This window comes from Pelodiscus sinensis, chromosome 3 (genome assembly GCF_049634645.1).
Source record: "Pelodiscus sinensis isolate JC-2024 chromosome 3, ASM4963464v1, whole genome shotgun sequence".
NCBI classification, from domain to species: Eukaryota; Metazoa; Chordata; order Testudines; family Trionychidae; genus Pelodiscus; species Pelodiscus sinensis.
The window spans coordinates 171,181,660-171,201,467 of record NC_134713.1 but is presented as its reverse complement, the minus strand read 5'-3'; the positions used below and the strand labels follow the sequence as shown (position 1 = coordinate 171,201,467).

The window sequence follows — 19,808 nt, the reverse complement described above, 5'->3', positions numbered from 1 at the left end:
GACCAGGGATAAAGCCCGCAGTTGGATGTGCCTGAGAGAGGCCAGAATGCCTACGTCTAGACTGGCATGACTTTTCACAAATGCTTTTAACGGAAAAGTTTTCCGTTAAAAACATTTGTGGAAAAGAGCGTCTAGATTGGCACGGACGCGGTTTTGTGCAAGAAAGCCCCAATCGCCATTTTCGCGATCGGGGCTTTTTTGTGCAAAACAAATCTGAGCTGTCTACTTTTGTCCGAACGGGAGCAGCATAGTATTTCCGCAAGAAGCACTGATTTCTTATATGAGATGGTCAGTGTTCTTGCAGAAATTCAAGTGGCCAGTGTAGACAGCTGGCAAGTTTTCCGCAAAAGCAAGTGCTTTTGCGGAAAAACTTGCCAGTCTAGACACAGCCAATGTGTTCGGGGTCTCAGCAGGGTTTCACACACCTTACTATCCTGTGGCAGGTGTAGCCCCAGCTCTCCCTTCCATTGTAGGTTCTGCACAAGGTTTTTGCAAAATGCCTGGATACCAGGCTAGGCAACCTGATGGCAGAATCCCAAGACATAAACATGCTCCAATATAGATTGGAGGTGAGCCTGATGAAAAGGGCTGGAAGGCAATTTTACACTGCGGAGGCTTGGAAAGGAAACTGGAAGATCCAATTTCTAGCCTGAACTGCTAACTGGCATCCCACTGGAGTCTCCTTGGTCTGGAAAGTCTCATGCAATGTTGGGCTCTTCCTCCTTCAGGGAGAGGGGAAGGAATTGAAACTTCAAGCAAGACATCTGCCTGATTTAATTGAGCAATACCCAGAGGGTCCCATGCCTTGAGAACCAGAGGAGGGTTCTCAGAGAAGAGTCACCTATTCTGTCTTAAGAGTAGCAGGAGGCTGCCCAGGGAATCAGCCAGTCTTTTCTAAATGCACCGATACACCTAGAAGAATGTCCTCTCAGCTTCTCCCTTCATCCCACACAGATTTTAGAGTTGGGGGGTAGGGAAGCAGTCTTGTCTCCTGCCTGCTGAGCTGTGCATGGATCAGGGGTTCAGGAAGGATGGGACCAGCCCCAGCACTGAAAAGGGTCCCAAGTTAGAGAGAGAGTGATAAGCTGTGACCTGCAGGATTCGCATATTGTCCTAGGTGCACCAATCTCCTTCAAAAGCTCTGTGGTTACAGAATCATAGTCCCCTAAGCACAATGCCCCTGGGGTTGGGGATGGGCTCATTTGCACAGCAAGTGCATCTGGCCATTGACCCTGACCTGCCTTCCTCCCCCACAGCATGTCAGTTTCAAAATAAGGACCAGAGCATCCCAGGAGAAAGCCAGGCCATTAGGTACAGCACAGCCCTACTCCAACTGACTATCACTCTCCCTGAATTTGACCTCTACTGAGTTACCTCTAACCAACAGCTTTCTGAATTTAGGGGCAGGCAGACTGGCTATCATGGGATGCAGGATCTGCTGCTGTGGGGGCTGGTGGATCAAAGTGTTCCTGTTGGAGTAGCAGAGGCAAAGCAGGGAATGAGATAGGCTTGATCCAAGTTTTTTCCCTGGTTCAGTGGTGAGCCTGGACCTTCAAGAGGACTGTGCTCCAGCCCCTGTTCCACCCAAGTTTGTGTCTGACCTTGGGTCCCTTTCTTGCCATCCTTTTTTCAGGAGACTACCCCAGCAAAAAATACTTTGAGTCATGTAAGAACTTCAAGATATGTGCTTCACATAGCAACCTCAGTGACAGTACATTCATAAATCCTGTGTTGTTTATGCACAAATAAACTATTACTGTTCATTTTAAATTAATCATTTTGGCTACATAGGACTTTGAACAAAGAAAAAGATAGTCAAAACATTTTCACAGCACTTCAGTCTTTCTGCTAATGGGCTGGGATCCACACTTGCTGATAATTAGGGAAGCAAGAGACCTGTCTCATGCTCACTTTGTAAAAAAATTAAGACAGGGTTTGACATTGGATTGAGGGCCTGTTAAGATGCTGTGTTTTTTAAATATGAACAGGCAGAGACTGAACTGATGTTAACAGGCATAGAAGAGCTTTAGTACATGAACAGCTCATGATGTGCTTGCAGTTTCTTCTACCGAAGGTAGCTTGTCCCAAACTGGCTTCTGAATATGTTCAGGTAGCTTCTCTAATTTGGTCTACAAAACAAAGCAAACAATTATATCTACCAATCTGCACCTTGGATGTGACAAACTCCCTCATTCCGAATAAATTATCTTGCTGTATTCATATTTACCTATATCAAATTACAAATACTTATTTAGATACTGAAAAAAGAACAACTGGTAGAAGCCATTTTAAAAAAAAGCTTCCATCTCGTCTTCATCTTGTGTTTCCTACTATTTGGATCCCTTGCTCCCCAGAAAACTCCTCTTCTCCCCAATCCAGAGTGTCATTTCAGAGACAACACTTGATGATAGTCCCAGCAGACATCAATGGCTGCCATTTGTCATCTGATTCATCTTAAAACTAGACTCATCCATAACTCTATTTGAAATTCAAGAAAGCAACTCAATTATACCTTTTTTATTTCCATGGCAACCCCTTCTGGTAAATTTCTTTGGATGTACTCCAAATAGACATCAGCTGTACTGCCAGTTAAATGTTTTAACTAAAACAACACAGAAAGTGTTTTGAAATAAAAGTAGCCATATTTTCTGTTATTAGTATATTGCTGTATAATGAAATAGGCACATGCATTGATGGGAAAATTTCCTCAAAGTCAGAGAAGCTAGAACACATAGCAAAGGATTCAACCTTCCTTTCATCATAGGCAAAGAATTAGCATAATCTTTGTGCACTCAAACTTCACAGTAAGTAGGAGCAAGCACTCCAAAAATCAGGAGTTTACCTAATACCTATATTCTGCACCTGTAGAAACACACACCTTTGTTTACTTACAGAGCCTCTTGGGATTAACCTAGAGTTTCATTTGTGCAGCTGATATTTAGAAAGGCCACTCCTAGGAATTACATAGCATCCTAAACTAGGTCAGGACCTACTTTGCTAGGCACGGTACACACGTACGTTAAACAACAATATCCTTCTCCCAACAGACATAGAACAGTAGGGCTAAGGCTACATAATATTTTAAATGCAGGGTGCATGAAGTGCATCAAAGATAAGTATTCTTTTTAGTATCCATTGAAAAAGCGTTAGGAAGATCTGTATTCTGGAGTTAAATGTAAAATCAGTACATGGAGATTTCAGGAATTGTACTGTCAAAATTGCATTTTCATATGTATGAAGTTCTATTTGAGCTCTCTTCTTTCCTCAATACACTCACCTCCAGACATCTATAATGTGTCCTCATTTCATACTGAACTCTGTGCTTCTTGAAAATATGTATTGACTTTAGAAGGGTGAATCGTTCTATCTTCCTGGGAGGTTCATGTCTAACATGCAATTTAAACACATTATTTCATATTTAAAATCACATTCAAATCCCTTTTTAAATCAAAGTATTGTTTATCATATCTATAAACAACCCATCAGGACTTAATGCTTTGCTTTAGTTGGTATTTTGCAAAGTGAACAAGGCAGAGTGAAAAGTACCAGTGTATTTTGGTATCACAATCGCCTGGGGGGGGGGGGGAGGGCACATTTTTGGCTTAATAAACAAAATTATTAGAAGACACAGAGAAGAAAATCATGACCACTAAATTCAGCTAGATGATAATAGGACTGCTTACATGGTCAGTGATGCTGTCTTTACAAGTTTGAAAAAGTACTTAAATACAACCCTGGGCAAGATATTTTACGGATGTCTTGCTTTAATGTAGTGCTGAATGTGTAATAGATATTGCTTTTGGCTGTGTGGTCCTTAACTATTATTTTATCCTACTGATGTGTGAAACACACTGTGTAAAGCCAACTTTAAAAAAAAACCTGAAATTTTATAAGGAAAGTCATTTAGAGATTCAAGGAAATATTATCCCTGTGGCTTCAAATTAGTTAAAAAATACCTTCAGAGTAAGCCTTTAACTTCTGAAACCCTGAGAGGTTTGCACAGCAAGTGCTCCTGGCCATACCTCAAAACTCTAGAAGTATGGATTCCATAACAAGTGTTGTTTTACAAGTAGAAACCCAAACAAGGTCACACACACACACACACTTACACTTTTTCAATTAAGATACCAAGTTCTTTAGCAGCAAGCACTGCAAAATATTCATAACTGTCCAACACAGTTTTATCATGACCTTTAACTAAAACTGATAATTTCTTGTATAACGTGTCTGGTTCATCTGAAATGGATACCTAGATTTTGTAAGAAAGAGACAAGTTAAGTGACAGCTCTCTATAACCCTTAACCAATTTATACAATACACATTTATCCTATACATCCTACTATCCTGCCTGGGGAAAAATACTATAGTCATATTAACCTAATTTATGTATAGTACTGCCACCCTGTGGCTCATTAGCCACTTATTACCAATTCTGTCAAGGACAGAAGAGCAGTGCATGACTTAGGGCAGTGTTTCTCAAAGTGGTCCACGAAAGCACTTTGAGAAACCTGTTAACTGGCTGCAGCAGTTTCTTTATTTACCAGCAGCTCCTACTGGCTCCATTTCGCTGTTTGCAGCCTAGGGGAGCTGCGGGAAGCAGCGGCCTGCCTCACACCGCTTCCCACGGCTCTCCTTGGCTGCAAGCAGTGAAATGGAGCCAATAGAGCTGCAAGGTTCCATAGCCGCAGCACCGGTAAATAAACAAAAGTGCCTCAGCCAGTTAACATACTCTGAGAAACACTAACGTATGGTACAGCTACACTTAAAACACTACAGCACCACAACTAAGCCCACTGACCTATATTCTCCTGTAAGTACAGGCAATCTACCTCTGCAAGAGGCAGTACTTTGGTCTATGAAAGAACAGTGGAAGCAACAGTGGTTGGTTAGGTTGCCTTAATTATGCTGAGCATATACCCCCTAAAAAAACCCCATAGTTAGACTACCTTATTTTTCCAGCATAGACTAGGCCTCTAAATTTTGAGCATTCAGAAGCTAGTACGATACATTTTCTTGAACAGGAGAGCATGGGCTTTTCAAGAGGACTCAAAACAATGGAAGTTAACTGAAGAGCTGCAGATTCTTCCCTAAAACCAATCTAATACTACTTTGGCACTAGAGAAGAGTCACCTTCTCAGTCCCTGCACTGTTGTCAATTGACAACTAATGAGAAATACATAAACATTTTATGTTTGCTCTTATCCTGGCAGAAGGAGTTTAAGTAAAATGGGAATTAAAGTTTCTCCTTTTAAAGTATATACGATACATATTTTAAAATGAAAGGATTTCCCACAAGAATTCTATCTTTCTATTCTAAATAGTTTGTAACCTAGTACCTCATTAAAATGAGACCTCAATGAATAATAATCCAACTCATAAGTATTCTTTTCCTAATGTGGATTTTGCATATTAAAAAACCCTCACTTATACACAAATAATTCTGAGTTTGTGTAATGCATATAATAAGAAAGTCTACTTAGTCACATACCAAAGATTTGTCCTTATGATGGTGTAAATCGGTGTGAAATCCTGAGAACTGAACCCACAAGTCCTTGTTTCTAGTTAGCAGGAGAGAGACAAAAACACATTTAATGTGATTGCAAATTAAGAGCTCCAGGTTTTTCAGACTTCATATTTAAATGTTATACTTACTGAAAAAAACTATATCCCTTTTGCATATTCCTGCTTGAGTACTTTACAGAGAAAGTTCCTGATCCCTGTGAAGATGAGTTAAATCATTAGCTGCCGTCTTTCAAATGTAAAGTAATCAGCTTAATATACATTTAAAAGCTAGTTTTTGTTTTCTAGACTAATACATAAATGTAAATCTGGACGTACCATAAAGAAATTAGCATATGAAAGATTAAATTAATCAATTTGTAGCGAGGCTCTCTTGTACCTTGAAACCCATACACAGTGCTGGTGCAGAGCAATGAAACACATACTAGTTAGAAGAATTTTGTTCTTGCTCCAAAGATGGCACAGAACACAGCAATGAAGGTGGACCCAAGTTGGGAAGGTCTTCATTAAGAACATGAAAAGGCAGCAGCTGCTATTCCAATGCACAGGCCTGAATAAACAACACTGATTCCTAAACAAAGTCCATTTACTCCTAGAATTTATAATAAATGTCACCTCAGCTAAGCACATAATAAAATGACTAGTTTAATTTGCAAGCTATCTTTTTAGAAGGATTCAGAACTCAACCAATATGGAGATTTCCTTTGATCTGTGCAGAAATTCCACATTAAAGTTTGTGTGTTGGAAATGCAAATCTGATGAGCTCACACAGGAAAAAAAATCTTGGATTAATAATTACTTTGCATTACATGGATACAAAAAAAAAGAACTCGTTATCTACTGCATATATAATTATGGCCAAAATAAGAGAAGGGGGAAGAAACTAATTGATTACCAACATTACAAAGTCCCATAATTATAAAAACACTTGAGAGTAAGAATTCAGTACAAAAATTGAAGCTTGCTAACTTTGTTAGCACAATAAGGGTACAGCTATACAGCAGGGCTAAAGTTGAATTAAGACGTCAGCTATATCAATTGTGTAGCTGAAATCGAAATAACTTAATTCGGCTTTTTGGTGCTGTCTACACAGCATGAAGTTGAAGGAAGAACATTCTTCCTTCGACTTCCCTTACTCCTCATGAAATGAGGGTTCCCATGATTTGGAGTAAGAAGTCCTCCAGCTTGATATCAGTTCAAAATAAAGGCAATTGTGTAGAGTATAGCTACCAGTTAACTGGAACCATAAGCCACATCCCTTAACATAAAGCTCCATGTAAAGATATAAATATACATTAATTTACTAGTCGAGTAGTCAGTGGAATTTCTATTGACTACTTGGTTAGTCCAAAGGCACTTCCGCATTTCTCCTTTGAAATGTAGATTTCAAAGCAGAAGCACCCCCATGGAGCCTGGTGTCAGCTGATCCCAGGGTTCTCTACAGCATTTCAAAGCTGCAGCACCACATGGAGCCGGGGCTCCAGGTGACTCCAGGTTCTGTGGAAATGCCATGGAGACCGGGGTGATGGAGGCACAGGGGCAGGGGGAACTGACCAGTCCACTATCCAATAAGCATTTCAACTAATCCTCAACATCCTCAGACCCCGGATTGTCAACTTGGGGGGGGGGGGGGCTGCCTCAGCTCTGCCTATGGCTGGGAGCCTGGTCCAGGAGCGGGGCTCCCAGGCGCTACCCAACAACTCAGGGCGCCCGGCTCTGCGGGGCTCTACGGCCCAGGAACGCGAGCCGGCTGCAGCCGCTCAGTTCTCAGCGCCGGCCAAGTGGGGGGGGGGGGAGGGAGAGGGCTCTGACTCGTGTCCGCCAGCGCGCTGAGAGCGGGGGCGAATCGGAGGGCTCCAGCATGCAAACCGGAGCATCGGTCTGGTGCGGGCGCCCCGCCCCCCCAGTACCTGACAGAGCGGCAACCGCCACAACCGGCTCACCCTTCCCCATGCCGCCATCTTGCCCACCCCTCCCCCGGAAACTTCCGGCAGCCACCCCACCATAGAGCTTAACCCGGAAATACAGAGCGGCCCCGCTCGCAACCTGCTACCATAGAGTTCGCCCTCGCACCTGTAAGTCTGCGGCTCGCGCTCGGCTTTCGCGCAGGTGCCAGACCTCGCCGCCGTCCACGTGACGCAGAACAGTTTCCCGCTCCCCCCACCCCAGCGCGCACTTACCGCTTGCCCCTCCCCCAGTCCAGGCAGCGCAGGGCGCGTTCCATTGGTCCCTCCCGCGTCATCTTCCCAGTCCAGCCCAGCGGGGCGGGGGGCGTGGAACCGCGGGCAGGCTGAGCGATGGGAGCGGCACAGAGGGGCCGGCCCAGCCAACCCCCCGCCCCCTCTTGTCCTGAGCTGTGAGCCGCCCCCCCCCCCCGCAACGTGACCCCTGGAACGCGCCTTTGTGTCTCGCGGCGCCGCGCAGGGAGCCGGTGCTGGCCCAGCGGCGGGGGGGGGGGGGGGGGGGGCTGCTAGTGCGCAGGAACGGGTCACAGGGCGGGCCTGGCCTCAGCCCCTACTGGCGCGCGGGATCGTGCCGGGATACAGGAGCAGGCTGCGGCCCCAGAGCCCCTGGCGGGAGCGAGGCGAGGGGCCCGTTAATTGTGGATTATCTTGAGTGTGTTTTTATCTACAGCCCGGCTTGGGTGCGGGGTGAAACTAACTCCACCCGCAAGCAAAGAAAAACAAAAGTAAAAGGCAGGGAAAAAAGAAAGTCTTTGGCAAACGTGCCAAGCTTCTGAAACGGATACAGAATTATTTGAAATAAAGCAGGCGACGTGTCTTACACAAGCAGCGATTACATAGCGGGGCGCACACTTCATCCTTTACAGAACATCTGAGCATAGGCACGTTTGCTAAACTATCGAATAAACTGTCCACCCCAGACTTAAACATTATACTTGAACTTCCATTCCCGGCTCTGAGCTGTTTTCAGGCTACACTTTTTCGTTGCTGAGTTACTATATTGTTCTTGCCCCCTTCCCAAGGATGTGTGATGAGAACCACAAGGCATTAACAGCTTTGAAACACTGTTCTAGTTGTAGAACAGTGTTTCTCAAACTGTGCTCCACAGAGCAGCTCCCGGGGCTCCGAGAGGTAAACAAACTGGAAACATCGATAGGTGCAACACATACAATCAGTGGGCGGCTGGGGCTCCGCGTAAATTTTTACGCATGTAAAGGGCTCCAAAGCCCAAAAAGTTTGAGAACCGCCATTGCAGAACATTCAAAGTAACCAAGTTAGCACTTGGCAGCATCAGAAATATTGAGTCAAGACTATTGCAGGAGACACAAGAGGACAGAGTTGTTTTCAAAACAAGATTAAATACACTAGTGTTTCTTTAGGGTTACTGCAGCACAAAATTTTTAAATATTTTTTTCCCTTTCTGAAAATATCAATGTAATAGTTATCCTTACAATGTGGCAGGACCAAGCAAATTTAGATTATCCTCAAAAGGTGCTTGCCAACATGTTTCTAAAAACTTCCAATGATGGAGATTCCACAGTTCTGGAGCTTAACTTTAGGAAAATATTTCTAATTACAATCTAAATCTCCCTTGCTAAAGATTAAGCCCATTACTTCTTGTCCTGTCTCCATCTCTTAACATTTCTGAAGACTTGTTAGGTCTCTCCCCCTTCTTTTCTCAAGACTAAACCAGCCCAATTTTTGCAACCTTTCCTCATAGGCCTGGTTTTCTAAACATTTTATCATTTGCCCACATTTTTCCTAAAGTGTGGCACCCAGAATTGGACAGAGTACTCCAACTACGGCTACACCAATGCCATATGACTGAATGAAGAAATGTTCCTTTTAAAGCATCTATAAAGTAATTATATTTATAATATTTAATATATATATATATATAATGTTGTTGTCAACCCCCTATTTTAAAACAAATTTATTTAAAAGAAATTTTCATCACGGTAGCAAAACCCAACAAACTACATTTTATCAAAAGTATAAAATTCACTAGAAAATACTGTCCTCTTTTTGCCAAACTGTTACATAAAACCCTTTGATTTACAAATACAATTATTTGTTACAGATAGTACTGAATATTCTATACATAGTGCTTTTTGATATGTACCAAGTATATGGAATCCAAATAAAAACCCATCAAAAAAACAAATCTAGATTATGAAATTAAACCAACCTAGTACAAATCTAAATAAGTTACATCCTGAAGTTCAACTGCATGCAAGTCAGATGCTAATAATATAAACTATATCTGGAAGAGATCACAAACTACATTAAATATGTAGTTTTATTTCCATTACTTTCCCACCCAAAAGTAAATATATATTTTTACACTAGAGCTTCTACAATATTTACAACCGTCTAATAAAATAAATCAGTTAAATATATTTGAAAATAAGATGATTTTTTTCATAAAATATATTGATTTTCTTTGTATGTACAGAATTTACCAAAGGTCTAAATTCAATAGTGAAACCCTCCCATAATACACAACAGTTTGCATCAGCAACTATTAGCAAGAAAACAACCTCTCTGAAATAAGACTAAAAACACATTTAGATACATGTAGGCAGAACAACATCTATATAACATCATATTGTGCAACATTTTAATATGGAGTCAGTGTTTGAGGCTAAAAATGATCATATAATACTATTTCAGGGATCTGTATTTGTTCTATGTAGGCAATCTCTTTGGTTATTTCAAGTCACAACTATTTTTGTTATTTTCCTAGGTATAAAATAAAAGTGTGCCTGTCTCATCTTGGAGATCTATGGCATAGTTATGTAGATTTAATACAGACATCTGGCTAATATTTAGTTAAAATAAATCTGAATTCTTTTTGAAACAGCTTCTATGGAGGTCAGATCCAAAAATTTTAGCATTTTTATTCAGCTCTTCTTCAGGCAAATCTGTCCGTAAGTACAATGACATTTTTGCCTGAGTTATGCAGTCCTGCCCCTTCAAGACACTCTGTATGCAGACTTACCAACATATGACAAATGCCACTTCTACAGCATGTGTCCACTCTATTCTCCCCAACTCAACTGAAGAAATTCCTTTACAGAGGAGCCCTCAGGATTCAAAGCTCCATTGATTTGGAGGGGATGGAGTGGGCTCTAATCAAGTCTTCCCACTGTAGGCCCACGGACTCCAGTGCAAGTTACTGCATACAAAAGTCCTGATCCTGCAAATACTTAGAATGTCTATAGATTCCACTCACAAGAGTCTAAGCCTCTGTGGACTGCCCAGAGTACAGAATTCATGCTCCAGGACATGGCCTAGTGCCAAGTGGAAGTACAGGCACATAGGCTTTCTGTCAGATCTCCTGAGAGTCACAGGCATAGGGAACTGACTGTTCTTCCACAGAAAGGGAGAAAGAAACTCCACCCACCAGAAAAAGAATTCATGGGAAACTGCAACTTGAAAATGATAAGTGGTTTCCACTTACCTACAAGGATCATTCTTGATTAGCAGAGCATTTGACTAAGAACTTGAGGATTTGGCCTTGTAGGCTTGGCTTTGACCGAAAAATGGTCTTTACTCAAGTAATAATCCTGTGTAGACATGGATCCTGATTCCCATTGGTTTTGCACCTTACATGGTCAATTAAGAAACAATATTATTTGATAGCATTCTACCCCACATTTTGCACAGGTGTAAGTACACAAGAGGAAGACAGTGGAGAACTAGGCCCATCTTCTTGCTTGATCTGTTTAAGAGTATGTGCTATTACTACACAAATTGTCAAGACATTGTGGCAAATGAACGAAACATTCTTATTGTTAAAAAACAAAAAAACCCAGAAGGTATCAGGAAGAGCTGAAATTATTTTCATACAATGGTTTTATACAATTTGCACTCCTGTTCTCATATACACGATTCACAAGAGTATGGTTGTGAAGCCCCCAAAACATTTACAGTATTTTATTTTGAGAAGAGCTCTCAAACTGCCACTTTGTAAGGAAAGGTTGTGCACCCAAGCACTATCTAATCCTTCATGTGGTTTAGATGCAACGCTATGAATCCAGCACTGTATATCTGTGGAGAATGTGTCATATTAAGGTCAGTACAGATAAGGTTAGCGATATTGTATGTAAGTCTTGGCCAGAAAACAAGGGGGGCAGGGAGAGTTAGTGTAAGCATTTTCCCACCTTTGCTGGATAAAGGTCATATTGAACACACAACAATCTGAGTGTGATGTAAAGGTAAGTGAATACTCAAAAACAGCACAAGAATATTTCAGGCCGAGGAAGGATAAAAAAAAGCATATATTTAAATTTCTGGAAGTGTGCTGTTGAAGCAGAGTAGATCTTCCAACAACTTCACTCCTCCCATCCTGTCTGTGGAGAAAGACATTTGGTGTTCTCCGGAATATGCTCCTGCACTGCTCAATTGTACAAAACCTCTAAAACCTCTGAAAGGGCTAGTCAACAGCACAATTTATTGACACAACAGAAGGTATCACCAGTGCTGCCCAATTACAAATGCAGGGCTTTTAATCCAGTTTTCCAATGAGAAGATGTGAGTTTTTGCTCCACTTTAATTGAAGTGAACCATAGTAGTACCATCTTCAAACCTTAGACTGCATCATTCAGAAACTAGTGGATCTCTCTTTTTGAAACCTATTAAAATGGAAGCTCTAAAATGTACAGTATAAACAATATCTCTTGAAAGCTAACAGGTACAGGTTAAAAAGTTTTCTGTTGAACGGATAGTCACTCTTGTAATATTTCATATTTAGTCAGATTTGTTTTTGCTCCAGGTACAAGAATGAAAAACAGAAAAATACATCATGTCAGCATCGCCAACAAACATAGGGTACTATCAGGAAAATACTGCAAAATCCATTGAAAGCAATTAATCCAGTCAGAAGTGCATAACAATAGATCCTTCCTAGTAAATAGGGCCAGAATGAAATATGTAAAATGAAACACAGTCCAGGTTATACTGAACTGAGAATAAGAAAATTCTGAAGAGTTAAGAATTAAAGGTCCTTCCGTTAAAAGTTTGGAAGGAAATGGAAATAGAAACATGAATTTCTCTGTTATTTGCGGTTTTAAATTATCTCAATGAAGCAGAACCCAGATAAAACACCTTATATAAGAATATTTGTGCCAATTATTTATTTTTCCCCAACACACAAACTGATTAAAAAATGGGTGGGAAGCATATCTTTTCCCCTAGACCTGGATAAAAGAATTACCATTTTTAAACAGGTAGTTTAAAAATTAGTGAGAAATAAACCGGTAGTCCATGTTTCCTGACTGATACATTCAGGAGATATTCAGTAGCTGTCTGAATGTGACAACTCTACATTCACAACTCAGCATCATCCTGAAGTAAATCTGTATCTTCATCATCCAACAAAAGGTCAGCATCCATGACTTCAGTATCTTCCATGACATCTCCTAACTCCTGAACAACATCATCTTCAAGGTTATCTACATGCTCAACGTGTTTAATCAAACTCAAATGATCCAGAGGAATCAAACCATGTCCAACTGGACCAGTAGTTCTTGCAATAGTGGCTGCCATTTCTGCTGCAACAGCAGCTTTCTGAGCCTTCTGCCTTTGCTGTTCTTCCTGTTGTCTGTGGGTCTTCATATGAGCATTGCGACTTTTGATTTTGAAAAACACCCTACAAATTTCAAGAGAAGAAAGAACATTTCAGATGACATCTTACTGCTGCTTTTGAAAAAAAACAAAACTCTGATGTGCTTTGCTTCCTTGCCTTGAAGGAAAGGATGGTGAAGAGAAAACTTATGTACCACGTGAAGGGCTTCAGGGAGAGATTATCAGGTTTCTGCAGTCTATGCTCTTGCCATTAAACATTTATATGGACCCAACGGCTTCAGTATCTGAATGCCTCACAACTGTCAATGTACTTATCTCCCAAACATAAGGGAGTGCTAATATCCCCATTTTATAGAAAAATGAGGCACAGACACACTAAGGTTGGGATTTACAAAGTACTTGGGCACCTAAATGCCACTGTGAATCTCACCCTAACTGATTTACTCAGACTCACACAGGAAGTATGTGGCAGAAAAGAAAACTGAATACAAATTTTGGGACCCCCTAGCTAGTGCCTTAACTGCTGATGCATCTTTCCTCTCTATCTTTTGGAAGAGTTAATTTATGTTTTGTAGCTATCCCTGCCTAGGATATCACTTCCATCTACTAGAGCACTTGCCAACTCTAAACATTTAACAAATTGTAAGTCAGACTTCCCAAAATCATGCTCAGGTGAAGAGTTCCATGAAGACTGGCCACGGAATACAGAACTGAAATGTTATTTTTTCAAATCCCAACTACATGGAATAGAGATCTTAACATTATTAAACTACTTAGCTGCTTTATTCTGAAACGGCATCAGTCCTTGCAATTTTGAAAACTGTTCAAGATTTGATCAGTATCTGCACCCAAAATGTCTGCTTTATGTGATACTTTCATGAAAGTGTTTTTCAACTCACTGCCTTGTAGGCAGGTACAGGCATAGCTTGGCCACTTTATAGGGGCTGTATTGGTTTTTTTTTCTTTTAGAGGTCTACGATACCATATCCAGCTGAAAGGAAACTATATCAGTTGAGCTACCTGAGGTTTTTTTTCATCTCCTGAACAAAAAAGCTAGGATTATCTGCCTCCTTATGCTGAAAGTAGGCAGCATAATTCTTGCATAGGGACTGAATACAGTAGGCAAACTGTCCAAAGCTCCCAAACAATATCCAAAACAGTTTCTCAAAACAGATATGGGTAGGTGGTCATGGAGCGCAGTCCAATGGTTTTTTTTTGGGTGGGTAGAGGAAAAAAATGTCACAGCATACCAAAGGAAATTAATACTCCTTTGAAGCAATCACAGGAAAATAAATTACTACTAGAAACTTGCTGCAGTTCTTTTCTTTGGAATATGAGCAGACAAATTTTCTGTAATATTACAGACAGACGTTGTCCCTTACTTGCCACACTCTTTACAAGGAAAAATTGTTGTCGGGTCTGTCTCGCCACTTGTCGTGCTGTGTGCAGGGGAACTCTTGACTGAGCAGTATCCACTCTGCGTGGTAGATTTTTGCTTTTGGCCTGGAACATTGCATCGTGGTTTTGTCACCTGGTTTGTACCACCATGAATGCGAGCGTGACCATTTAGTGCTTGTCTGGAGCTGAACACCTAAGAAAAAAAGAAATTGCATTAGAACAGCAGTTCAAAAAGAGAAATACATTTACTTTACACGACAGATATATAGAATACTGCACTGGTTAAGAATACAAAGAAGACATTTGGCCAATTCTGTTCTCAATTATACACGATTGAAGTTAAATATTTACTCACTAGAAGATTCATCTGGCATTGTTCAGGTCCTGAATTCAATTAATTTTTTGTTTTTCTTCATGAAAAGGGCTGGTGCTGAGGGGTGCAGTATACAGACTGCCCTGCTTGGGACCAGGTGAGAAGTGCCTCTCCATGGCCATTGTAGCTCCAGCAGGCATAGCCACAGGCAGAATGCATGTCCCCCAGCTGGGGCAGGTCTAGGTAAGGCTGGGTGTGGGCCATAGAAGGACCACCTGTCCCCTAGCAGTGGCAACTCTGGACAGCTCGGCTGTGTCTACACTGGCCCCTTCTTCGGAATAGCCATGCTAATTTAGAACTTTGGAATAGGGAAATGCGCGGGGGATTTAAATATCCCCCGCGGGATTTAAATAAACATGGTGTCATGATTCTGGTCTCTCTTCTCTATGGTTTTATGAGAAACAATCCCATTGCAAGCACATCCCATTTTCCAGGCACAATCAGCTTTAAGCTATGATAAGAGGAAGCTGCATACCTAATTTGGTGATCCTAGCTCTTACTGTTTAGGAGGAGTTTTTGAACTAACAGACAGACAGACTTTCAAATAGATAGTACATTACAGAAACAAAAACGTAATATAATGAGTAGCACTCTCAGTTATTTCATTATTCTTTCAGTATACAAAAATAATACTTGGACCTTATGTGGAGCTTTTTCATCCATCCATCTAGGGGCTAAATATTTATCCCTAATTTTATAGATAGTAAATGTAAGACACAGAGAGGTGAAATGACTTGTGCAGCAGATCAGTGGCAAGGCTAAACATAGAACCCCAGTCTATTCAGTGCACATCTAGTTTCCTATCCACTGGACAATACTGCCCCCAACATGCTTTAAAGATATCAAATATACCTACAGCACCACAGTTTGGCATTTCACAGGTAAAAGAGGCTGCAGAAAATGTGAGACTTTGAAGAGGTGGCAGGTCTATGGGTGCACTAAGAGCTATAGGTGGTGGTTCAGGAGATTTCTGCATTTCACTTTCCTCTTCTTTTATAGATTTTCTGTCTTCTTCCATCTCCTCCTCATCCTCTAAATCTTCCTCTTCCCCACTTGTCTGAAACCAAAATTAAATTTAAGGAAGACTAAAAAGAAAGGTATAACACTAGCAAAAGTTCTGAAACACAGCATCACTTAGTCTCTTAGGGTATGTCTGCACTGCATTCCTCTTTCGAGAGAGGAATGCAAATGCAGCTGAGCAAAATTGCAAATGAAGCGTGGATTTGAATTTCCTGCGCTTCATTTGCATAATCACGTCCAGGTGTTATTTCAAAATACCCTATTTCGAAAAAAGAAACGCTGTCTAGACGTTATTTCAAAAGAAAAGAAAGAGTTACTCACCTTGTGCAGTACCGGTGGTTCTTCGAGATGTGTCCCCATGGGTGCTCCACTCTGGGTGCTGGTGCGTCCTCGTGCCAGCGACTGGAGACTTTTCTAGCTGTTTCTGCCGCACCGTGCAGGCGCCGTGGTGCCCTCTAGTGTCGCTGGAATTGAAGGGTGCCTGCACGCTCGGCTCCTCCATTCCTTCTCTACTCGCTAGAGTATAAGGCTCCAAGCAGGGGAAGGAGGAAGGGTAGTGGAGCACCCACAGGGACACATCTCGAAGAACCACCGTTACTGCACAAGGTGAGTAACTCTTTCTTCTCCTCCGAGTGGTCCCCGTGGGTGCTTCACTCTGGGTGACTACACGGCAGTTGTTGGCTCGCGAAGGTGGGTTTGGAGCCGTGTGGTAATAACTGTGGATGACACAACTTGTCCCACTGCCATGGAGGATGCTATGGAAGCGGAAAGAGCATAATGTTGCGCAAACGAGTGGTCAGATGACCAGGTAGCAGCGTTGCAAATGTCTTGCAGTGGAACGGTATGAAGGAAGGCGGTCGTGGAAGCTACCGCCCTGGTGGAATTAGCTGAGATAGTTCCAGGTAAGTCCTTGCCATATAGGGTGTAACAAGTTCGAATGCAGGATGTAATCCATTTAGAAATTCTTTGAGATGAGACTGCTTGCCCCTTAGATTTTTCAGCATAAGAGATAAAGAGTCTAGGTGAGGCTCGCCACGGCTTCGTGCGATCTACGTAGACCGCCAGAGCTCGTCAGATGTCAAGAGTGTGCCATGCAGTCTGGATTGGGTCAGTGTGAGGCTTTGGAAAGAAGGCAGGTAAGTGTATGGGTTCATTCACTTGGAAGGGGAAGGGTACTTTAGGGAGGAATTTAGGGTGGGGTCGGAGTATCACCCTGTCCTTTGTAAATACAGTGTATGGAGGGTCGGCCATCAAGGCCGCAAGCTCACTCACCCTCCTGCTAGAGGTAATGGCGATGAAGAAGGCTACTTTCATAGACAAATGAGACCAGGAGCAAGTAGCTATAGGTTCGAATGGCGGTTTCATCAGGCTCTTTAGAACGTGGTTCAAGTCCCAAATGGGGACTGGTGGACGGACAGGAGGAAAGGTATTCTGCAGTCCCTTAAAGAAGCGCTTAGTCAGTGGGTCAGCGAGAAAAGAAGCGCCATGCCTGGAATGGTGAAAGGTCGCTATAGTGGTGGCATGTACCTTGATACTGCTAAGTGCTAGGCCGGACTGTTTTAGGGATAGTAAGTAGTCCAGTAAGGTATGTACAGGAGCTAGGTGTGGCGGGCTTGCGTGGGTTTGAGCATACCAGTGGGAAAAACGAGTCCATTTGTACAGGTAGGTTTTCCTGGTGGAACATATTCTACTATTAATTAGAATGCCCTTCACTTGTTCCGAGCAGGCAGTCTCGGCATCCTGGAGCCATGAAGGAGCCAGACATGGAGATGGAGCTTGAGAAAGTTTGGATGAAGAGTCTGACTGTGGTTCTGCGAAAGGAGGTTGTGGTGGAGAGGAAAGGGATATGGGTCTGTCACTGCCATCTTGAGGAGGTAAGGATACCACGTTTGTCTGGGCCACGCACGTGCCACTAGAATGACTAGCGCCTGGTCCGTTCTGATCTTGTTGAGGACTTTGTGTAGGAGCGGGAAGGGGGGAAAGGCATACAGGAGGGAGGCATCCCATGTGATGGAAAAGGCATCTCCGAGGGAACTTTTCCCCAGGGCTCCTCTGGAGCAGTAGAGGTGGCATTTTCGGTTGTTCTTTGTGGCGAAGAGGTCCACTTCCGGTTGGCCCCAATGAAGGAAGAGCGGAGTGAGGGCGCGTCTGTCGATTTCCCATTCGTGCTGGTCCATAAACATATGGCTTAGAGCGTCTGCTGTGACGTTGAGTATCCCGGGAAAGTAAACAACCAAAAGAGTGACCCCATGTGATAGGCACCAGTTCCAAAGCTTGATAGCTTCTGAACACAGGGAAAAGGATCGAGCACCACTCTGGCGGTTGATGTAGTACATGCAGGTGGTGTTGTCCATCATGATGGTAATGGACTTGTGAGCTATGCACTGAGCGAAGTATTGGCATGCATATCTGACCGCCCATAACTCGAGGAGGTTGATATGGAAAGTTTGCTCCATAAATGACCATTTGCCTTGGGCTGTGATGTGTCCCAAGTGGGCTCGCCATCCCATGAGTGAGGCATCTGTTATAAGTGTGAGAGTGGAAGGTGGGCGTTGGAAAGGAACGCCGTGTAGCATGTTTTGAGAAATTGTCCACCAGAGCAGGGAGTTGATGATACGTGGAGGAATGGCGACGGACTTGGAAAGTTGGTCTCTGGAGGACCTGTAAACCGTCGTGAGCCAGGACTGGAGAGGTCTCATGTGGAGTCTGGCTAGGCTGACGACATAGGTCGTGGAGACCATGTGACCGAGGATTTTGAGGCAGTGGCAGACTGTGACAGTCGGCACCGCTTGTGCTTCTCGGATAAGGTCGCATATCGTTGTGAACCTGTGCTCGGGAAGAGTAGCCCTTGCTGTGACTGTGTCGATGAGGGCGCCTATGAATTCCAGCCTCTGCGTTGGGCGTAGAGTGGATTTTGCGTAACTTACGTGAAACCCGAGTCTGAGTAGAAGGGCTATTGTGGTATCTGTTATGGCCTTCGTCTCGTCGAAGGACGCACCTTTTATGAGGCAATCGTCCAAATACGGGAATATTATGATGCCTTGGCGTCGAAGAGAGGCCATTACGACCGCCAGGGTTTTGGAGAACACCCTGGAGGCCGGGGACAGGCCAAACGGGAGCACCCTGTATTGGTAGTGTTGGGTGCCTACTGTAAACTGTAAGAAGCGTCTGTGAGCAGGATGAATTGTAATGTGGAAATAAGTGTCTTGGAGGTCGACAGCCGAAAGCCAATTGTGTTGATCAAGCGCGGTAATGATAGTTGATAGGGTGACCATCTTGAAACAGTGGTATGCGATGTATTTGTTGAGGCGTCTGAGGTATGAGTTGCCACCCTCCCATCTTCTTCTGGGTTAGGAAGTAGGTTGAGTAGAAACCCCGGCCCCGAAATTGTGTTGGTACGTGTTCTACTGCGCCCAGTTGAAGAAGATGTGAAACCTCTTTTAGGAGGACGGTTTCGTGAGAGGGGTCCCTGAAAAGGGACAGGGTAGGAGGGTGGGTGGGGGGAAAGGGAGGTAAAAGGGATAATGTAACCAGATTGAATCAGATCCAAGACCCATTTGTCCGGGGTGATGAGGGACCATTGGTGGAAAAAGGCCCGGAGGGGGTGGTGGAACTGAAGGGTACCAGTTGGAAGTGTCAGTGGATTGGCTTCCTGGCTCTCAACGTGACCTTCAAACCTGCTGCTTGCTGGATGGGGTGCGACGTGCTGCTGTTGTTGTTGCTGCTGTGGTCTACGGCGCTGAGATCTTTGTTTGCAGAAATCGTACTTGGTATATGGCGGGGGTGGATAAGCATACTGTTGTGCATACCATGGGTGCGGAGGAGGAGGGTATGCATATTGAACTGTAGCCGGCTGCCAGGATGGAGGTCTATTTGCTGGGCTAGAGTGTTGCGATGAGAACCTGCTCCTTGGTTCGGTGCCGATGTCACTGACTGAGCGAGAA

At 43.1% G+C, this 19,808-nt stretch overlaps 2 protein-coding genes across 12 annotated transcripts in view; both read right to left on the bottom strand.

The window, feature by feature from the left end:
• Positions 1–400: 400 nt before the first annotated feature.
• Positions 401–7,820, bottom strand: MRPS10 (mitochondrial ribosomal protein S10). 4 transcript variants are annotated; one of them, XM_075925444.1, is made up of 7 exons: positions 7,701–7,820; positions 5,653–5,717; positions 5,489–5,558; positions 4,110–4,249; positions 3,278–3,386; positions 2,513–2,602; positions 401–2,129 (listed from the first exon to the last, which is right to left on the bottom strand). In XM_075925444.1, exons 2-7 carry the CDS (start codon positions 5,676–5,678, stop codon positions 2,043–2,045), a joined length of 522 nt encoding a protein of 173 aa, XP_075781559.1. In that variant the 5' UTR covers positions 5,679–5,717; positions 7,701–7,820; the 3' UTR covers positions 401–2,042. The 4 variants fall into 4 exon arrangements, with proteins under 4 accessions (XP_075781559.1, XP_075781560.1, XP_075781557.1 ...); XM_075925445.1 differs by having other exon boundaries at positions 7,594–7,702; XM_075925442.1 differs by lacking the exon at positions 7,701–7,820 and adding an exon at positions 7,431–7,543.
• Positions 7,821–9,341: 1,521 nt separating this feature from the next.
• TRERF1 (transcriptional regulating factor 1) overlaps positions 9,342–19,808 on the bottom strand; it is a 138,185-nt gene continuing 127,718 nt past the window's right edge. For all 8 annotated transcript variants that reach the window (XM_006122093.4, XM_075925439.1, XM_006122095.4 and 5 more), the window contains 3 exons: positions 15,701–15,901; positions 14,456–14,664; positions 9,342–13,137 (listed from right to left, as the gene is read on the bottom strand). In XM_006122093.4, coding sequence (XP_006122155.2) covers positions 12,816–13,137; positions 14,456–14,664; positions 15,701–15,901 — 732 coding nt within the window. In that variant the 3' untranslated portion in view covers positions 9,342–12,815. The remainder of the gene's footprint in view (positions 13,138–14,455; positions 14,665–15,700; positions 15,902–19,808) is intronic.

Coding starts and splice junctions, on each gene's coding strand:
- MRPS10 (XM_075925442.1), bottom strand. CDS start 7,526: ATGGTGGGGTGGCTGCCGGAAGTTTCCGGGGGAGGGGTGGGCAAGATG. Junction 2,603..3,277: donor CACATTATAGATGTCTGGAG/GTGAGTGTATTG, acceptor GTGTTGTTTTAG/TTAAAACATTTAACTGGCAG. Junction 2,130..2,512: donor TTGCCATGGAAATAAAAAAG/GTATAATTGAGT, acceptor TTTGTTTTGTAG/ACCAAATTAGAGAAGCTACC.